This window comes from Leptonotus elevatus, chromosome 1 (genome assembly GCF_054856555.1).
Source record: "Leptonotus elevatus isolate MCC_2025b chromosome 1, RoL_Lele_1.0, whole genome shotgun sequence".
Taxonomy (NCBI): domain Eukaryota; kingdom Metazoa; phylum Chordata; class Actinopteri; order Syngnathiformes; family Syngnathidae; genus Leptonotus; species Leptonotus elevatus.
Window position 1 is genome coordinate 34,104,922 of NC_141239.1, and position 21,305 is coordinate 34,126,226.

The 21,305-nt window shown below is 39.4% G+C and overlaps 1 protein-coding gene across 1 annotated transcript in view; it reads left to right on the plus strand.

Annotated features, from left to right (window-relative positions):
- rnf31 (ring finger protein 31) overlaps positions 1-19,882 on the plus strand; it is a 22,229-nt gene extending 2,347 nt beyond the window's left edge. Inside the window, exons 2-24 of the mRNA XM_086094316.1 lie at positions 2,041-2,239; positions 2,947-3,093; positions 3,398-3,553; positions 4,027-4,083; positions 5,286-5,490; positions 6,238-6,415; positions 6,750-6,883; positions 7,280-7,452; positions 7,606-7,839; positions 7,918-8,076; positions 8,908-9,075; positions 9,164-9,349; positions 9,956-10,162; positions 10,816-10,989; positions 11,101-11,199; positions 11,285-11,374; positions 12,930-13,044; positions 15,658-15,770; positions 15,886-15,996; positions 16,287-16,335; positions 16,413-16,509; positions 17,389-17,554; positions 17,710-19,882. Of these exons, the coding sequence (XP_085950442.1) occupies positions 2,042-2,239; positions 2,947-3,093; positions 3,398-3,553; positions 4,027-4,083; positions 5,286-5,490; positions 6,238-6,415; positions 6,750-6,883; positions 7,280-7,452; positions 7,606-7,839; positions 7,918-8,076; positions 8,908-9,075; positions 9,164-9,349; positions 9,956-10,162; positions 10,816-10,989; positions 11,101-11,199; positions 11,285-11,374; positions 12,930-13,044; positions 15,658-15,770; positions 15,886-15,996; positions 16,287-16,335; positions 16,413-16,509; positions 17,389-17,554; positions 17,710-17,760 (3,267 nt within the window). The 5' untranslated portion in view covers position 2,041 and the 3' untranslated portion in view covers positions 17,761-19,882. The remainder of the gene's footprint in view (positions 1-2,040; positions 2,240-2,946; positions 3,094-3,397; positions 3,554-4,026; positions 4,084-5,285; positions 5,491-6,237; positions 6,416-6,749; positions 6,884-7,279; positions 7,453-7,605; positions 7,840-7,917; positions 8,077-8,907; positions 9,076-9,163; positions 9,350-9,955; positions 10,163-10,815; positions 10,990-11,100; positions 11,200-11,284; positions 11,375-12,929; positions 13,045-15,657; positions 15,771-15,885; positions 15,997-16,286; positions 16,336-16,412; positions 16,510-17,388; positions 17,555-17,709) is intronic.
- Positions 19,883-21,305: the final 1,423 nt, after the last annotated feature.

The window sequence follows — 21,305 nt, forward strand, 5'->3', positions numbered from 1 at the left end:
AGGGTTACCAACCAGAATCTTTCACCAACCCCAGAAACATCTAAATTCCAACAAATTAGGGTGACCTCAAGAGACCAAAGGAAAGACTGAAGAAAGGCAGGAAGGACAGATGAAGCAGAGTGAGATCCACAGACATCAGCCTCCACCGATTCAACGGCCAGAGGAAGAAGCAGATTGTGTTTGAATTTCGATAGATGCTGGTGTGATGAATCTGGCATGCATGAAAACCTCCACCAAAGAGGGGAGCCGTCGACCCCGGCCAGGACAGAGCAAGCACAACCCCCGAGGGCCCCCCAGGCCACGGCAGCGGCAAGGCACAACCCCCGGGCCACGCAGGGGCACCAGCCGGAGAGCAAAAAAAATAATAATAATAATTTTTTATTTTTAATACAATGTGATAACTTCCGACCTTTTGACAGATGCTAATTTGGGGGAAAGAAAGTATAATATTGTGACATTTTTAAATCTTTATATCAGTCCATTGTCTTTTTCTTGGAGTTACTGTGGCTTTCATGAATTAATTTGACATTCCAGATCCATCAATCTGACGAGCCCCTCCCTTTGGACCATGGCAATGAACAGTGCACGGGATCATCGTATGTGCCATCCAATGCTCTTTGTCAGAGGAAAGACTTGCTGCACTACAGCAAATAAATCCAACCTCTTATTCCTTTCAAATCTGTTCAGGACATCTTCTTGGAGGCTCTCAATGTTGCGGTCTAGTGGGCAATCAAGGAAGTTGCAAACTTGCAGATTGGTCCAAAAAGACATTACATTTGTTTATGTCACAGATGAAAATAAATTCTTGTGCCAAGCAGTTTGTCTTTTATTTTTAGTAAACATATGAATTATCCACAATTTTCCCATCAACAATAAAGTATTTTGCAGTGCAGGTAAAAACGGGACATGAGGAACAGACTCTCCGAGGCGGATGCTTGTGGGTCTGCACCACCTCAGGCTCCTCCATTTTCTTCTTTTGGTTTCACATCTTCAATAGTAAAGAAATAATAAGTAGTTTATAAATGACAAACATACAAAGTCGTTTTTTGTTTATAATCAGGTAAGATGTGTTTGACATATGATTTGTAGAATTAACAAACGAGCAATAAACAATATAACAATCACAGATTAAAGTTATTACATCATATTTTAATTCCCAACTATCACAAATTGTATCTCTACTTCAAACAACAAGACGTAGGGGGAGCAGCTACTGTAAATAAATTCGACTCCCAGTCCTGCTTGCATGTGAAGCGAATGCAATGGCTTTTTTTATGAGTAAAAAACAAAAAACAAAAAAACTCATACTATCAGAGCTAGTTAGCTAAGCAATGCTGAGTGAGTGCTTACGCTAATTGTAATGGTTAGACCAAAAAGCACCGGATAAACGACAGATCAAGGGTTGCTTTTAGATAAATATAAGATATAACTAAAACAGAAAAGTGGAAAAAAATAGCAATATTTACCTCGATGCTGGCGGCGACTGTAGAATGAGCCAGCAAGGGTCAGACGGACATTGTCACACCCCCATTCCTAGCTGACCAATGAACGTTGTCGCAGCGGCTTCTAAGTTGACCAATGAAAAGGCTTCTATCATCGGTTGAGCGGAGGACCTTGCCCACACAAGACAGAAAAAATTTCACAACCAGTTGCAAACAAAACCTAAAAACTTGCTTGCAAAAGTAAAAAAACAAAAAACTAATCCATTCATTTTGCTTGCAATTGTTTTTGGGGTTTTTTTGCAAAAAAATTGTGGCCGACAGACTTATAAAAATCTGTGGCCCTGACATGCTGGACCATATGTATTTACTTCCGCAAACACAGCATTGTGAGTGACGTTGTATCTTCTTCTGCGCATGCGGTTCTCTTTGGGGACGCATTACGTCCACACAGCAGACAGACTGAGGTCGCAAATTAATAGGCAATGTGTGAACGATTTTCACCCAAAAATCGGAATTGAGCATTAAGACCTGCAGTGTGAACGTAGCCTTAGTCACCGACCTTTTGACCTTTGTTTGTGTCTATATACTGCATATGTAGGATGCCCTCCCTATCGGAACAGCTCCAGGAGGCACGCAGTCAGGCAGAAGTGTGTCTGTACTCCGGCGGCAGGGTGGTGGAAGTGCGTGCTGGTGTGATGGTTATGGCTAATCTTCCTTTACCGCCATGCTCCAAATACCACCACATTGCTGCAGAAACCGTGGTGATAGAAAACAGCTTTGGCAGCAACAGAAAAGAGGTAAAATAAATGACTGATTGAATTATTGAATGAAACATTAGTTTATTTATGTACTTGTATCTCAATGGAAGCAAATGATCAGTCCAGGGTTTTTCCTGGCTCAAATTGCGTATAGGTCGGGAAAAATCGAACATCCCTAATCCTGATCATGCGCCATGACGTGCATGTATTCTGTAAATACAACTGACTCGCTTTCTTTTTTTACAGACAACATATAATAATTCCATGTTTCAATAAGAATATGACTATTATCATGTTAAAGAATTCATTCATTATCAGTCACTCAGGCTGGAAGTGGCGAGAAAATAAGGTGGAGGCGGCCGCCTCTGAATTTTGTACACAGAAAAAACCCTGATCACAATTGCTAAATGTCGGAATATTTATTATCTCTGCAATGATTTAATACACAGCATACTCATACATTGCATACTATGTATTTCAATAGATAATACATTTAGTTTTGTATATTTTCGATATAAAACACCTTCTTTTAAACAGTGACTTGATTTCTGGGATAAAATATCTCTTGGCAATTAAAATGGTATAATAAATGTTATATTACAGTTCTTTTTTAACTTTAAATGTATTTAGTGGCTGCATGTCAAGTCATCTTTATTTATATGGCACCTTATCATGTAAAGAAACAACTCGAAGTGCTTTACACACACACACACCCAAAAACATATTTTGTCTTTGCTTCTCTTCAGACACTTGCATCGCTGCAGCGCTTATCAACCGCCCTGAACATCCTGGAAAAGTACGGGTGTAACCTGACAAATCCCAACAGACCCAAGTACTGGAGAACTGTCAAGCACAACAATCCAGTGTTCAGGGCCACCGTTGATGCTATCCAGGTACGATATACACTTGGACTGCTAAAAGGTGGACTACTAGGAGGCAGCAGCTGCATTAGAAACCATAAGCAGTAATATCATGATAGCAACTAGGTCGTGATATTTATACAGCGTTTAGCACAGAGGAAATGTTTCAGATCTACCTATAATTGGTAAAAATCTGTGAATTAGAGAGACCATGTAAAAGACGTATACAATATCAGGCATAAGGTGAGAAATGTCTTCCCTGCTTTTCCCAGCCTGTGTGAAAAATCAAGCCACAACAAACGCGTCCTGATGAACCTTTGATCATCTTTTCTTCCAGGGAGGAAGGGCAGTGCTTTGTCTCTATGGTTACTCCAATCAGCAGCAAGATGGGCTCAGCTTCCCTGATGATGTCACAGATCCCGATGTTGGCAAAGTTGCTGCAGTAACTCTGGAGGTGATGAGCCTGAGGATGGAGCTAGAAATGCTTATCAAGGTGTGCTTCTTTTAATTGTTCACATTGTTTTCTTCAGATTTTGGGTTTCTGGTCACTGAGCATCATTTTTGTAATTTAAATGTCGCCACTAATTTGTAACATGTACATAAACAATGCACTTGACAGTATTTGTATTTGCTTTAAAAAGTGGCATGCATGAAACTCAATGGTTGACTAAAGTTATGTTTTCACAAAATGTCTCCCGCTGAGTGTGACTGTATAACAGTCAGTGTCGATGAAATTGATTTTTTATGTTTAATGGCTGCAGACTTACAGTTTCTTAAATTAGGGTCGAGGTTGAGTTTGGAGAATCATTGATTTCCCTAAAATCTTCCCATTTTCCTTATACAGTAACAGGATCAAAACCTTTGTCCTAATAAAGAAGTATGAAAGTGTTATGTTGGATGTAATATCAGGTTTTGCTTTTTACATTACAAAAGACATTCATGATTTCTTGTTATATTTGATCCTAGGAGACTCATCCTAATCCGGAATTCTATGAGAGAATCATTCCTACCCTGAGACACAAGGTCAGCCCCAGCAATCATCACTAATTATGAGTCATTAAATTACAGGCCAGTGCAAACTGTAAGATGGTCCCGAGCCTGGGCAAATCCAGAAGGTTGCTTCTGGAAGGGCATCTGACTTAAAGCCCCTCCTCTTTGCAATAGTGATGGGTAGGCTAACAGATGAGGTTAGACTGGAATCCTCATGGAATGTTCACAATTTAAGCACAAATGTGTGCGTACACACTGTTAGTGAACGGGGGCCCGTTGTGATTTGCAGTGAAAACAGGGAGCAGGTGGGGGATCATTTAGAAAGGTGGAGGCAGGAGAGGAATATCTGTCATGATAGCAATAACTTTGATGTTATTATAAGCAATTGCGGTTTACCATGCCATCATTTGGATTCATTAATTTTAGTTCATAATGTAATTAGAGTACCGAGATGTTTTTTGAAATGCATTTGCTTTACATAATGGTCTTAATGTAAATCTCTCTTGAAATATCTAATGGGAAATATACTATAAAGACCACACCCCACTCTGAAAACAGTTGGGTAAAAAATGGACCGACCAATGGATAACTTACAACAACAACAAAAAGGTTTGTTTTGTGGGTTATAAATTTAATTTGAGTCAAATTAAATGGGTCAAATTATTTGTCTTGGATTTTTGGGTTAAATAACTCAAAAAGTTGGATCAGCTCTTTCAATTAAACCCAAAAAGTTTGGTCAAATGAATAACCCACAAAACAACCCAACAAATTGACAACAAATTTAATAACTCAAAAAGTTGAGTCGATTCATTTTTGACCCAATTCACTTGGGTTATTTGGTTAGCCCAAAAAGTTGAGTCAAATGAATAATCCACAAATAACCAACAAAACAACCCAAGAAATTGACGTTGACAAATTTAAATACAGAACCTCAAAAAGTTGGGTCAATTTATTTTGACCCAATTCAACTGGGTTATTCAATTAACCCAGAAAGTTCGGTTAAATGAATAACCCACAAAACAACCTAACAAATTTAATAACTCAAAAAGTTGGGCTGATTCATTTTCGACCCAATTAAATTGGGTTATTCACTTACCCCCAAAATTATTTATTCGGTTAGCCCAAAAAGTTGAGTCAAATGAATAACCCACAAATAACCAACAAAACAACCCAACAGATTGGGTTGCTTTGTGGGTTGTTAATTTAACTTGACCCAATGTTTTCTCTGTATTTAGGATGTGGGTTTGAACACAGATGCTGTGGTCAGCCGTTCGTCTTTCGGCAGTAGTAAACATCATTCAGACAGCCAGTCCAAGTCGCTCGCCTTCCCTCTCCAGCATCATTCCATGCGGGAGGGCAGCCATGCTCGCTCACTCTCCTCCAACCACCAAAGTCTCAAACCCATTCAGGTCATGTTCCCTCCCTTCAAGAAACACCCAGGTGAGGATACTGACGCCTTCATAGCACTGAATTATTTCTTAGCCTTGAACCTCAAAGCACAATTACGTACAGCAGTGGTCGCCACTAAGAATCACATGAGTAGCCCAAGGGCCTGTTATAAAATAGCCCACCAGTCATGGGACTTTGTGTTTTCCTTACGAATGTTGTAGAAGTGATCATTTGATGTTACAAAGATGTATATCAGTCAAGTATTCTGGGTTTTGATGCAGGTACATGTTTTTTAATGGCGAGTGCATCATGCTATTCCACTTAACCCAGACCCAAAATACAAAGCACTATGGCTACTGGAACCATTAAAATCCAACAGGGTGATGTCATAGCATTTCATAGCAAGGGTTACTCCACTTTCTGTAATTCACTCAAGTCATTGCTCCCCAAAGAGGTTGGCACCAGTGTAATATTTTGTGTTTGACTTTAATGTCTGGTAATTTAAATTAATTAAATTAAAACTGCTGGAAATCCCTGCAAGGTTGTAGTTCTGTATGCACAATTTTTTTCTTTTTTTCTTTTTTTTATTACATATTTTTTTTAATAATAATTTTTTTAGTCTTTTAAGGGATTTTAATCCCCATTTCCCCATTTTCGTGGAAAACATCTATTGAATGTAAGTTTTTTCGAAGAATATTTGTTTGTTCCAAAAAAATACAAATTGGCCAATAGTCTTAGCTGATGTTTGAAGGGCCATCATCAGCCGATTTAATGTCATTGTTTATGATGCCTTTCCAGAGAACTGCACTATCTGTGGAATATTTCGCATCACTGTCCACTGCCTCACCTGCCTGCAAGGCATGTGTTCCGAGTGTGACAGACTGTACCATTCCTATCCTGAAAGGGCCAAGCACCGTCGAACTGCTGTCACATCCGCCAATTCTGCACCAACGTCCAAAAGCGGGAATAGTAAAAGGTTAGACTGCTTACATTTTGCAATATATCTTACACACATAATTGGCTCTTGGCAGCTTTTAATCTTAACAAGCCTCAAATACTACAGTATGTGTCAGCAGTGAAATACATTTACTGGTGCTCATCTGGCTCGTCGTCCTTGTGGATTTTTTAATTAAAGACATTAAGGTAGATGAATTTAAATGAAATATAGATCTAATATTGATACAACATTGCTTACTGTGCAGTGTATCACTTAACAGTTGAAAATGTTGCTATGACTGAAATAATCATTAATGGTCTATTAAGTTTCTAATCCGTACAATTTTGACCACTGTTGTGCCTTCTACTTTCAGTTCTTCCACCTGGCATTGCCTTCACTGCACAAAAGTCAACTCGTACCAGGATGTGCTGTGTGAAGGTTGTGAGTGCCCTCGCTATGAATCGCTCGGCTCTGCTGCAGATGAATCTCCACCAGCTACCATTACAGGTCCGTTCCATCACTTGGTGCTTCCCACAACCTCTGGAATCGGATCGTTTTCATCCTACTCTTTGTTCTGCTTTCTTTTAACATATCGTAATATAGTCTGTAGACGAGGGAAGAATGGGAAAATCAAACGTGTATAATTATGTATTCACAATTATATCTGCATTTCATTGTTATTATATATGTTTTAACAAATTGAATTTGAAATTTTTAGTCATTTAAAATAGTGCCAACCAAATATTTACAGGAAGTACACAACTATTGTTTATGTTTAAGAGGTTTGTTAAAAATAAAAAATAAATTACTAGTGTTGCTTTAAATTGCTTAATTGAATCAAGTGGTACTTAGTTCATGAAAAGCATGTGGAAATATAACCAGTGTTTTAATGTTTCAATATAGAGTGGCAGTGTAAGAGCTGTACTATGGCCAATGCAGCCAGCAGTATTCTGTGTGAGGTGTGTGAAAGACCTCGTTTGGCCACGCGACCTCCGGTTACACCTTCACACCCTCCTATCACCCCTCCCAGACCACCAGCACCTGTACTGGGTATGCCTGGGGACCCTGACAGCCAGGTGAGTTGATTATTTGGCTCAAAAAAATGTGTGGAAAAGAAAAATCTGTTGTTGAAAGAGTGAGCGATCCATCCATCCCTTTTCTGAATCGCTTATATAATTAAATAATAATTTGATTGCACATTTTTTCTATTTTGTGCCCTTTCTGGCCAGTGGGTGTGTCAGTTCTGTACATATCTCAACTACTCGCCTGCCACAGTTTGTGAGATGTGTGACCTCGCCCGTCCAGAGCCCGCACCTCTGCCGTCGAAGCTCCGCCCCCCCTCCCCGGTCAGACGCGTCCCCGCTCTGCCAGTCAAACCCAAACAACTGACGCAAGAAGACCCCAACTCTTGTCGGCAGCGGCGAATGAAGGAGGACGGGCTGAAGCTAATACAGCTGATTCGAGCAAGTCCCCGTAATGCACTGCACGGCTCACGTGTTTGTATTCTCATGTATGACATTTGCTCTTTCTGTCTATGTTAGGATGGGGAGAAGAATGGCATCAGCCCAGAGGAGGTGTTCACGTGCATGAGGGTCACTAAAGATACCAACATTCTGCCTTGCAAATGGTTAAAGTCAGAGCTGCCTCAACAACTGGACAAGATCAGCTTGTTGTCAGCAATGCTCTCCTATCAGTCTACAGTATGTGCTCACACTCATCGAAATCTGCAACCAATTGCAATTTAAATGATTCACAATCATAATTTAAAATGGACAGTTATGGTAAATGTACTTTTAACTCATTCACTCCCAGCCATTCTCACTGAAGCAATCCCCTTCACTCCCAGCTGTTTTACTGGATTTTGTCTGATTTTGCAAGGCCCACAGAATATTGTGTTCTATTGCTATAAAAACATGGAACCTCCCAAAAGAAAGATTAGAGTCTCTTCTTTCATCAAGAAAAAAAAGGATGCTTCTATCTGTTTCCGTTTTGCAGCAATTCGAATTAGAATATAGCTAAGTTTCATCATTATTTACAAATCCATTTAGAACTGTGAATAAATGACCTTTTTTTCAACATGGCCCTGGTTGATCTCTTTTGCTCTGCTTCCACCTTCTGGTTTGTGTAAAACTACCTTTTTTTTTCAACCGTTCTTTGCAGTTGAGAGGCTACATCAAGGCCTTCTGTATGCGCTAGCATTAAAAAACAAAACTTAAAAAAACTTACAAATGTGGCTTTGGGACACTTAAAACAGTTAAAATAGAACGTATTTATACGTTTTTTGGGAGCAAATAAGTTAAGGTGCTTGCATAAAAAGTTTGAGAAGAGTGCTACCCCCAGTCATCAAAAGTCCAGTAACACCTGACAAAGTAACAAATTAGACATTAGGCTATAAAAAAAGGGTGAAAAATATTCCATAAATATATATATTTTTAATCATTGGGGCATTTTGATCTCTATTAGAGCCATTTTAAATCATGTAGAAAACAATTATACTATGCCTCCTTTAATCAATTGTACTCTCAACACAGAACAGGTCGTGTGAATTCCCCGCTGAGGATTCTGGAAAAGTGTACGATAATTTCAAAGCAAAAGTTGCAGTCCAACTTTCCAGAGCAGAAGCCAAGCAGGCCTGGCTGACGACAGGAGGTGATCCTGAGAGGGCTGCCAGACAAGCTCTACGAGACAGACTCGCAAAAGTAACGCATTGTTGACTTTGCTCAAAATCGCTGCACTCTTGCCTAAGTCTGATACAACGTGTGTGACATCTGTTACTTGCCTCCTCAGGTAAAGATGCTGTTCTCATTGGGCTTCGGTGATGAGGCTCATTGTCATGAGGTTTTGAGGCAAAGCGGGGGGGAGGTTAGAGGGGCGCTGGTTGTTCTGCAGCGCCCCCTTCTGGAACCCTTTCATGAACGTATTTGGAGTGACAAGCCTGAGCCAGCAGTTGATATCCACCACCCTGACAAACAGGTAAGATCAGACCAAGGTTATTTTAGTTCACAAAAATTAACTAAAAAACATTTCCGTAAAAAAAAAAATAAAAGTCTTGAAATGCTTCTGTGTGTACGAGATTTGTTTGAGGAACGAAGCCGGCTTTGCTTCCCTCTGGACGGGGCCTAATTGTGATTTTAAGTATATTTATTTCAATAAGGGTGTTTGAAAGTGTGTCACACAGAAATGGTTTTATTTAGCAGCAGCCAATAGAAAAGCACCAAAAGAAAAAAGAAAAAAAAAAAAAAAAAAAAAAAAAAAGCACCTTTAGACGACGTCGCTCCTCGGCGACAATTTTGTGTGCTTGACTTTTTGCTCCAATGTCTCAACTCGCCTGCTTTTTCATTTAACTCAGCCGATAAGCAAGCAAGAAATTTTACTTTTTTTTATAACGAAATAAAAAATGAAAATTCCTAAACTATAATAACCCTAGATCAGACACACTGCGCACAGTGTGCAGTGCATAACATAAATGGGTACACACCAGCTCATGTCCTTTCAATCAATTAATGACATGTGACCTATAACAAATGTTGCTACAAAGTTACCTAACTGTTGTTTTTTGTTTTTTTTTTACATTTCCAGCGTATTTGTCGGAGGTTACTCGCGGTATATGACCTACCCAGCTGGGGCCGCTGTGAGCTAGCGCTGTCGCTCCTTCAGGAGCACAACGCCCCCTACTCCCTGGAGGATGTAGTACAGGCCGTACGGGAGTCACATGACCGAGAGTTCATCAAAAGAGTCCTGGCCAAAGAATGTCCCATCTGCCTTTCTGTCTTTCCCCATAGTAAGGTAATGATTGTGTATTTGTCGTCATTGTTTTATTGACGGGCGTCGTCCGGTGCTGAGGACGTGAGATCGAGTCCGGGCTTCGGGCCTTCCTGGGTGGAGTTTGCATGTTCTCCCCGTGCCTGCGTGGTTTTTCTCCAGGTATTCCGGTTTCCTCCCACATTCCAAAGACATGCATGGCAGGTTAATTGAAGACTCTAAATTGACCCGAGGTGTGATTGTGAGTGTGGATGGTTGTTCGTCTCTGTGTGCCCTGCGATTGGCTGGCAACCAGTTCAGGGTGTACTCCGCCTACTGCCGCAAGCCGGCTGGGATAGGCTCCAACACCCCTGCGACCCTTGTGAGGAATAAGCGGTTATGAAAATGTATTGACATATCGTCGCTGCTATGTGAAAAACACTTATGTCCTTTTTTTCCTCACAATTTTTTTATTTTTACGTTTTTGGGATGTCTGCATTCAGTTTGATCTCAAAAACGTAAAAAATAAAAATACAAAATGGAGAGAAAAAATGGACATAAATGTTTGTCACATAGCAACGACGATTACATACAAAAAAAAAAAGAGGTTTCATTTGTACTTATCTTCATGGAAGGCTGCAACTAGTTAACACAGATGTATGTGCGCTTCTAAATGTGTTTCTGTTGTCCCCTTTCAGATGCAGTCCCTGACATCGTGCCAGTGTTCCGTGTGTTGTGGTTGTTTCCAGCAGCATTTCACCATCGCCGTCAGGGACAAACATATCAGAGACATGGTGTGTCCCGTCTGCTGGGAGCCCGACATCAATGACCCAGAGGACCTCAACAGCTACTTCTCCACCTTGGACATCCAGGTAGCACATAAACACAGGATTACATTTCATTTTATTATTCAGTGTCAGAGGATCCTCAATAAACAGGTTGCTTTTTAGTAGGTGCATGGCTAATATAAATATGTATTTCAGCTGAGGGAATGTCTGGAACCCGAAGTATATGAACTCTTTCATAAGAAGCTGACAGAGCAGGCCCTTATTAAGGACCCAAAGTTTCTGTGGTGCTGCCATGTAAGTTTGTCAGATACATTATGCACCTAACGTCAAGTGGAGAAAAAAGAAGCATACATCGATGCCATCAAACTCTTCTTCGCAGTGTTCATATGGGTTCATCTATGATGGAGACCAGCTGAAAGTCACTTGTTTCCAGTGCCGCAACAGTTTTTGTGCTCAGTGCAAAAAGCCTGTAAGTATTACTAGCAGTTTTATATATTTGTAACCCTAAACTTTATTTTATCTACTTAACACAAGTAGGGAACAATAAGTGATGTCTGTAATTGCACTGCAGTATTGACTGAAACCTAGAATGAAAAGACGCACAAAGAAAAACAGCCCGAGCCTCTTACGCGAAGCGTTGACTAATCGATGGAGCACGTCTATAAAGCTCCGCCCATACACAATCGTTTGTAGGAATAAAGGCTTCCTCTCAAAAGCTTTACTTCATATATACGATATCTGTGTGATATACACCCCTGAGCACTATTAGAGGAATAGTGTGCTCTAAATGGAGAAAATGATAGTAATTCATCTCTTTTCAACCATTTACAGCTCAGAAACACAAAGTCGTGTTATTCTTTTGATCATGTATGGCTAGTTTGTTTCATTCTCAGAATCGTGCATTGGCAACCGTTTTATAGCATTAAAATAAAGTGAGAAACTGTTGGAGTGTTACTTTGCTCAGTGTGTTTGCAGTACTTCTATTATTACATGCTGTGTGATCATTCCTTTAGACCTAATCTGTGAAATTCCTGCAATGTGCAACACGTAGTCTTTGTTTTTCTTCTTGATAACTATTCTTTATTAAACTGGGATTCATACATTTTTTACCAATGTTGCTTTAGACTATAGAGTCTCATTAATGATGTAACTGCCACCAAAAGTTTAGCAATAATTGGACTGTGCACGACTAGAAATGACACCACTTGAACTATTACACCGTCAATATAGAATATCAGGAGGCGTGATAATGCAGTCAAATGTGATAATTATGACTACAGCAAAGCATATGCTGGGAAACACTAATGGCGTTGTTTGAAGCACTGATGAAGCACAAACTGCAAATCCCATAATGCAGTGCAACAGAGACTTGCGATCAATCTGTTGCTCTGTCTACCTAATTATTTTGTTAAGCAATATTGTTTGACCTAAATTATTTCAAGATGCTGTAAATGCTTTTGCTCATTATAAGTTAACAAAAGCCATATATTAAATGTGTACGTCTAATGTCGGATTTTAGACAATTAACTGCACTCCTTCACATTTTAATTATTATCAAACAAACCATCGCAGAAGAGAACACAAGGCTGGGGAGAAAGCACCAAAAAAAAAAAAACTAGGGGGATGATGAAAGGTGAGGAAGATAGATTGATGGGGTATGAATGTTAGCAAACGAGGCGGAGAAGCTGAGCACATTATGGGAAAATCCCCAGCGGTCGCATCCTATAACATCATGACTAAGGGATGATTCAGTACACGTCTGAGCCAACCCTGAAACTGTAAGCGTTATAAAATCGTCTAAATACTTTACCGGGCTTACTGCAGCAGAGTAGGAGTTCCAATGAAAGACAACCAAAAACAAAGTCCCATTTATGTAGCGATCAGACACTAAGCAGTTGTAATAACAGCTTAGGCACTTCAGCACTCACTTTCCTACACTAATTTGCCAAATGAACAAAGCAAGCTTGGGGGAACTGTTCCGAAACTATTATATATTTTTTTCTGTTTCTGTATCTTGTGCGCAGTGGGAATCTCAGCATGCTGGTTTGTCCTGTGAACAGTACCAGTCCTGGAAGAGAGAGAACGATCCGGAATATCAGAAACAGGGCCTGGCTGGCTACTTACGAGACAACGGCATTAGTGCGCGTCACACACACACACACAAACACAGGCACTAACACGATTCTTACATGCATCGTCATCCTGGTAATGGATGACTAATACGACCTTTAACCTCTAACTCAAGCATATTGGACGTCATCATCAGAAGGGGGAGCTAAATAGTAACTAACAATTTAATGACCATTACAGGAAACTGGATGGATGGAAATTGGAAACAATACCTCCAAACAGCTCTTTATGTTGAACATATGTGCCATGTTCTGTTCGCAATGGCACTTGAATTATGAATTTCTGGTTCCAAAGTGCTTCTAGATGAGAGACTGCCACCCCATAAACTTGGGATGTACTCGACTGCGGTGCCAGCTATTTAAGCAGTAATGGCTGTGTGTTGTGTAATTTGCTGGTAGATAGTAAATCTATACTCTTATACACAGACAGGCTCATATGGCGCAAGCAGCCCTGAAATATAGGCAGAAGCCTGCCTGACCATTACGGGGCTTTAAAAACAATCATAAAATCAATTCCTAAACAGGTAGCCAGTGAAGGGCAGCAAGGATGTCGTGATGCCATGTTGTCGTTTTTGGATCCAAGAATTCTCGCGCCGGCATTTCCCATGTATTGTAGGTGTTAAATGTAGGCGTTTACACTCAATTCATACGTGGTTGCCTTGCTAACTGAAATACATTTCTATCAAGCCTGTTTAGGAAGTAAGTCATTCCGGTTCTTAATTAACTGCACACTGATGAATGCTTGCCAGGTTGTGAAATCAGTTCATGCCACCATCACTTCAAGACTTAAAGGTCTCATTTTATTCAACTTTTTAACATACTAAAATAGTTCTCAAATGTATAAAAAGACATGCCTGTGACATGCATTCATCAAAATTGACTTTGGATCTAATATTTTTGCTGTCCCTAAATCCGCCAAAAAACGCTCTGTTCAAAACAGCCTGTTTTAGGGGCGTGTCACTTTTATGTAAATAGCTGCACCAGGCCACGCCTAGGCCATACCCTTCTCTCTCGAAGGGGAAGTGATTTCGGTCATGGTAGTCATGTGCTAATGTTGTGAATGGAAACGACTGGCCATGGGAGCAGATGAAAATAAATTAGAGAACTATTTCAATATGTGGAAAAGTGGGCATAACGTTTTACCATAAGAAAAAGTAGCATAACGTTACTACAGAGACTATGCGTTAGTTTGTGATTGTTTAGGCAATAGTTATTTTGCCGTAACTGGCAAATCTCCCGCGAACGTTATTTTGCCGTGAATGTCTCTGATTTGCCATGAATGCTTGTAGACATTTACAAGCGGTTATAAATAACACAAATGTGCACATTTAGGCAACAGCGCGGTCGCAACGTGCAAGCTCCACACGACAAATAAGGCTCCCACTTTAGGCACTAAAAGTACATCAGTAATATGCTAGAAAGTGCACATCTCTTATTGTAAAAGATAGGAAGGAAGGCTAAATCCAAAATGTTAAACTCACATCTTTCCCGTTTGCAGTCGTGTCACACTGTTGGGACCGATCCATTATGTTTAAACGTGTTGCAAATCCAGCTCTGAACAGGCTTTTACAAACAAAACAGTCCTTTGAGAAATGTTGCTGGTACACGTCCTTCAAAAATAAAATTAATCCACTGTCTTCTCAAAGACTTTGGACGAAGGAAGCAACCACTTTTTCCTGATCATTGTTTGCTCCCCTCTCCGTGGAGCTTTTGCTAGCAGGGGAGAAAAAGAAAGGAGCAGCCAGCTTCTCGAATTTCAGTGGGCGTGACAAACCTTTACCAGAGGCGGTGCCACTAACTCGAGGGGGCTGGCTCGAGTGCACTTCCGTGTCTTTTTGACATCACTAAGTCACGGAAGTTTAATCCTCCCGTTTGAAGCACACGTTTTAGAAAGGAGGAGAAAGCTAAAGAAGTCGCGGACTGACTTTTTGACAGTGTTTGCCAGCGTTATTTTTTTACTGTGTTTAGAATTAATTTTACACTGAAATTTTAACACTATGGAAAAGTTTACTTAAACACCAATTCTGAATAGGACCAAATACACTCGGACACGGTGTTAAAATTTAACTCCTTAAGTGTTGAATTGACACTGTGAAATTTGTTGTGTGCGGCTACTGGAGAAAAAATTATTGTATGTTCTAATCTAAAATATTTGTCCAATAAATATTATTCAAATTCTTAATGTAAGCTGTTGTATCTGTGTAAGGGAAAAAGGGGTTGGCTCTCTTGTGATAATCATTTTTTGTGGTCTTGCTTTTAGAAAACATGTAACTGCTGTTCATTACAGAACGCATTAAGGAAAACGTGTCTGTAATTGTCTCTTCAGGACACAGATCACATCATTGTGATTCTTCTCCTGCTTTAATGACTTTTGAGAAAAAGGAAGGAGAAAAAGCAATTAGGCGAGAATTATCGGAGCACATAATTAGCACACTATACAGTACACCCAGCCTCTCTTATCCAACTTAAGGCGTTGCTATTTAATTTCTGCAAAACATACCTTTTGTGAGCAATCTATCAATTAATAATAAATTATAATAATCTATCAATGCAACCTCTTGAATTGGGCATCAGATTAAGAACTGTTCCTAATTGCACTGATGTCATCGTCCTTCTCTTTCAGCCTGTCCGAACTGCCGCTTCCAGTATGCGCTGTCGAAAGGAGGCTGCATGCACTTCTGCTGCTCTCAGTGTCGCTACCAGTTCTGCAGCGGTTGCAACAACCCGTTCCATACTGTGAGTTTGCCAAATCATCTGTTCGCCATAAGCATTGTATTGAAAAGTGCCACACAGGGAATCTTGCTTCTATAATATTACTGAAGGACAACCACGTTTCTCTTTCTCCTGCTAGACCTGTGCCGTGGATGAGTGTACTGTATCTGGACTACATGCCCATCACCCCAGGGACTGTCTTTTCTATTTGAGAGACTGGGAACCTTCTCGACTCCAGGCTTTATTGGAGGTATCTGGGTTTTTCATTAGATAAAAGTAACTGGTGTTCCAATATTTTCTTGTGGTATTCATAAATGATTACAGCGCATGCAACTAGATGACATGCAGAACAAAGTGGTGGTTTAATATCACAAACTCACATCATGGTGAGTGGATGAATGAGAATCAATATGAGAATGAGTTTTGTTTTTGGTGGTTACATTTTTTTTTTAATGAGATAAAAACATTTGAGCTATTTAAATAGTTACTAATATAAATTCATAATTTACAAATATTTTCTTTTTTCCCTTTAAATGACAGAATAATGGTGTTGCATACAATACTGAGCCCCCTCCTGGAACACAGACAGGTAGGTGACCCTACTCAACAGCGAAAATACATTTGTTTTTATAATGATTCTTTTGTCTCACTTGTTATCTCTCCAAGGGCTGTGTGGCGTGATCGAGCAGAAGGATGACGGAGGTCAGCAGCCTGACTCAGCTTGTGGCGCGCAGACCCAAACTGGACATGCGGGACTCTGCGAGTATGAGACCTTTTTATTCAACATTATTTGCGCTACTCACAGAGGCACACAGCTGGTTGACTTTTTGCATACACAATTAACTAAATCAACTACATGTGAATAAACTGTACTTCAAATATACTAAACACAACACAACGTATACTTACAATTTTATGGCATAGAAATGCAAAACGCAGAAAAATAAATTAATTTTGATACATAAAACAATCAAAATTAATTACGTTTTCATAACTCAGTTTGATTAAAAATTAACAGAGCTTCACAAACTGTCATTGCTCATTCACTGCCATTGACGTCTATAGACGTAAAAAATTCATTTGAACTATTTCTATTAGTTTAAAAAAAAAAATCCACTTTTGCTAACAAGAGTATGAAAACCTAGGAAAAAAATATTGTTAATTTAGAACAGATATAAAATTTGTGATTAATCGTTAGTTAACAAGTGAAGTCATGTGATTAATTACAATTTTAAAAAATAAATAAATAATTATTAATCGTAATTAATTGCATGATAATTTTATATCTGTTATAACAAAAAAATATATATAGGTTTTCATTTAAAAAATAAGAATAAAAAAAAAAAAGTAAACTAATAGAAATAGTTCACGTGAATTTTTTACGTCAATAGTCGTCAATGGCAGTGAATGAGTTAAGTACTGAGCAATACAGGAACACAACTGAAATGCAAGGATAACTCACCTGATTTGATGTGATGATAGTCCATTGTATTCATTTGTTTCAAATCTACCCTCAAACAGTTATCTCTGCTCTCTGCAGTCAGTTTCTGTGCTCAGCCTCTTTATATCATCACTGTTGCAAAATGTTCCCACCCATCCATCTCACATAAAATGGCTTCCGTCTTCTTTTGTGACTATCTAGGAAGCATTATAGAGAGTACCTGGTCAGCTTGATCAACAGCTCCTCTATCGACCCGGCCCGACTCTACAGTTCCAATGAACTGCTGCTGGCCTGCAGGAGGTACAAGGTAGATGACACCCGCAGGGATGCAGAGGATGGATTCAACTACTCCAGCAGACTGCTTGAGGTGAGTGAGTGAGTGAGTGAGTGAGTGAGTGAGTGAGTGAGTGAGTGAGTAAGTGAGTGAGTGAGTGAGTGAGTGAGTGAGTGAGTGAGTGAGTGAGTGAGTGAGTGAGTGAGTGCTTCCACTTCCACCAACATATTTCTGTGATTTATCTGCAGAAACTAATGGATGAAGTACCGCTGGGTGACAAGGTCCCACGCAAGAAATAACAAGTGCCCAACTCTATCGCTTATGTACACATCATTTAAGATCTCATCCAAGCCTTGTGCTATTGAGAGAGTAAAACAAAGAGAGCATATGATACTTGGCCAATCAAACCAGACAAGTGTTTCATGGATAAAAAAAAATTACGACAGCCTATCCAGACTACAATAATATGTAATCAAGCAGCTCAACTGTGTATTTGTGAGATAAATTATGAAATAATAATAACATGACCCTGGACAGGATGAATGAAAGAAAATTAATGAATAAACTAGATTTCTTAGATTGAAAGAAGCTGTAGTTCATTTAACTTTAAAAGGGACCGTGTGTAAGATTTAGTGCCATCGAGTGGGGATCTAATAATTAATTTATTTTAAATACCCACTATTCATTTCAATAATATGCAAAACATATGTTCTATCACTATTTTTTATAATCGTATGTCTAGTAATCGTTAGTGATGGGAAAAATGAAGCTTCATGAACCACTAGAACCGTTTATTTATAGTATATCAAGTTTATTTATATAGCACTTAATCACAAAAGAGTCTTAAAGGGCTTCACACGCCCACAGTTGACACATATTAACATCTTTAAACCAAGAGCGCCATCTAGAAGAGTAAAAAAAAAAAAAAGTTGCAACATCGCAAGTGGTTCATGAAGCTTCATTTTTCCATCACTTGTCATCTCTAATTATATTACATTGTTTGCGTTGCGCCTTTTTGCTATGGATACCTGACGGGGAAGAACTTTGCGAACGTAGTTAGCCTCTGGCAGCTCGCGTCAATGGGTCGAATGCTGCCTTTACCTTCCACTGCTGGGGCCTTCAGGTGGTCGTCGCTGAGTCTCGTGATTCGGGCTCCCGCCGCTTGTCTCTTGCTCTTGCTAGCTTTTGCTAGCCAATCTTGTTAGCCACTCCAGCGAGTTCTTGCTCGCCTCTGCCGCTAGCTCCTCTTCACCGAGCTTTTCACTCGCTCACACGCTCACGCCAGAAAATAATTGGCAGTCATTTTGGTGGTAAGCTTGCAAAGTGTAATCTCTCTGAGGCACCCTAGCGCGTAAGAAAATATGTACGATAAACCACTTTGTTGGTTGTCATGTTGTCATTTGTTGCACTGTGAAGGTGAGGGCCAAATCCAATTAGTAGATAATCTCATATTGTATACAGTGTTGTGTCCTGTGGCTCAAGGAAGGAGAAAAAGACGTATTTACTGAATTCATATTAAGGATAACTAGCCTAGCCAATCATTACACTGGTTTGATGGCACCATCTACATGACTACATTTGCACCGCGGCATTTGAGAATATTATCGAAAAAGGACGTAAAAAAAAAAGTATGTATGGACACATATTTTTACCATGCTGCAGTGCATATCAGCCATAAATGGAGAGCAGCAACCTCACTATTTATGCAGGCTCTTGGTTTTTAATTACATTGTCACATTGTGACATCCATCATTTCTCGCACATTTGTCACTGACTTGGGTGATTAAATGTAGGATATGAAACAGGTTATTATAATATTGCATGCAGGGGCATGTTTTTATTTGACGTGCGCATATGTTATCGGAATAGATTTATACAGAATTCACTGATGATTTATGTCCTATATTATCTTGCATTAATGGCCTCCTATCTTACAGATACTGTTATGGTGTTATTAATATGAAACCGTATGCCACAAATGATGAAGGTGGATTCGTGTTGGGACAGGTTTATGAAAGGGACTTTTAATACATTTCGAGTTTTAAAAGTCAAAGGATATTTCATTGTTACTTTGAGAATGTCAATTCATGTTGAAGCTGTGATAATAAAACAAGACTATTAAAACATGTAAATGTTACGGTTTGTAAAAAAAAAAAAATGTATTCTCTTTTTTTCCCCCAACACTTTCTGTGAAGTAGTAATTATAATTAATTTTTTTATGTCTGGGCGGTGCTGGATTTCACTTTCCTTTCTTTTCTTTGATCCTTCCTCGGGTCTCCTGACAACCTCACGACTCCAGCTGGATTCTGAAGTATTCGGTTTAGGTGAACGGTATGGGATTTTTAATAGGTTTTAGGTGAACTAATGAGTACACACTCACACGCACCTGCACACATGCACACACACACACACACACACACACACATACAAAAAAATTATAATAATAAAATTTAAAAAAGTGTCAAATCGGTAAAATTACTGACTGAACAATACTGAGCTATTCATAAGAAGAAAAGAAAAAGAAAAAAAAGATTTTATTTTATTTTTTTAACTAATTTCAATTCATCTTTTGACTTGGAATAATATGTGCCACATCCCCAAAGCATTTGCATGTACAGGCCCCTTTCCTATTTATACATTGGACTCTTTGTGCATCAGGTCGGCCTTTTAAGTGCACCTTTTATCACTGCTGTGGCCAAGTGCACCTTTGGCAGTATAATTAAGGGCAAATTCAGGATAAGCATGAGTCAGGTTTGTCATCAACTGGTAACTATTCTAATAAGATTTATGGTAACATGGAAGAAAACATTCAGATGTCTTAACACAATACCAACAAACACTGACTGCCTCTTGTACGCATGACCAACAATGTTTTCCATGTGGGATCTGCGATTCTGTTGGTCGTGCACCTGCTCCATTAAAAAGGGCCTCAAGATATTACTTATGATCTGTATTGGAAGCCCACATCAAATTTGATTGAAAATTATTGCAGTAGTTCCAGGAACAGCAAATAGATTCATGTGAGTAAAACCATAGCATGATGTAAATTTTCCGAGCAAGAAAAAAAATCACTCGCAGAGTCATGCTACCAACAGAGACTCTCATGCACGTGCTTTTTCAGCCACAGATGCCAATAAAATGATAAATGATGTTAATATTCTATACTTCAACCTTGTATTGTTGTTGACATGGCATATTGATTGGCCGTTATATCTGCGATGTTGCAACACCTGCAATTTAATGTTTACGGAAAGGAACGCTGGGACGATAATGGGTTAATTTGCTGTCCTTGAAAAAGTGCCGAATGTAAATGTTGTTATTCATGTCATTTTGTGTCAGTTCCAATGGGCCAGTCTTAGCTACTGAAAGAAGAAGTCGTGCTAAAGCAAGTTGGCTCCTCGAGAGCCCCTATCCAGCCTGTTTTGCATTTTTCTCTCCACTAACACACCTGATTCATGATCAGGGTTGTTATTGGGCTTCTGCAAAGCGTGCCGATTAGCTGATCATTAGATTCAGCTGCGCTGAAGGAGGGAGGTATGGAAAACAGGCTGGATAGTGGCTCTCGAGGACCGAACTTGGCCAACAATGCCTTGCATCTTAGATTTGTATCTTCAGCAAGCAGAACAATTTAATTTTTTCTCTCTACTGTATGTATTCGTGTGAATGAAAAATAAAGGTTGATGTCATTTGTTCTAATCTTTGCATTGTTATTGCGATATTGTTTTAGTCATAAATTGAAATAGCCATCTGAAAATGAAATGAGGAAGCTCAATCCTTTTGTTTCATTTGTTTTAAATTCTTTCTGCACCATACAACGGCATCCAAAATTGATGACCCCGGAGAT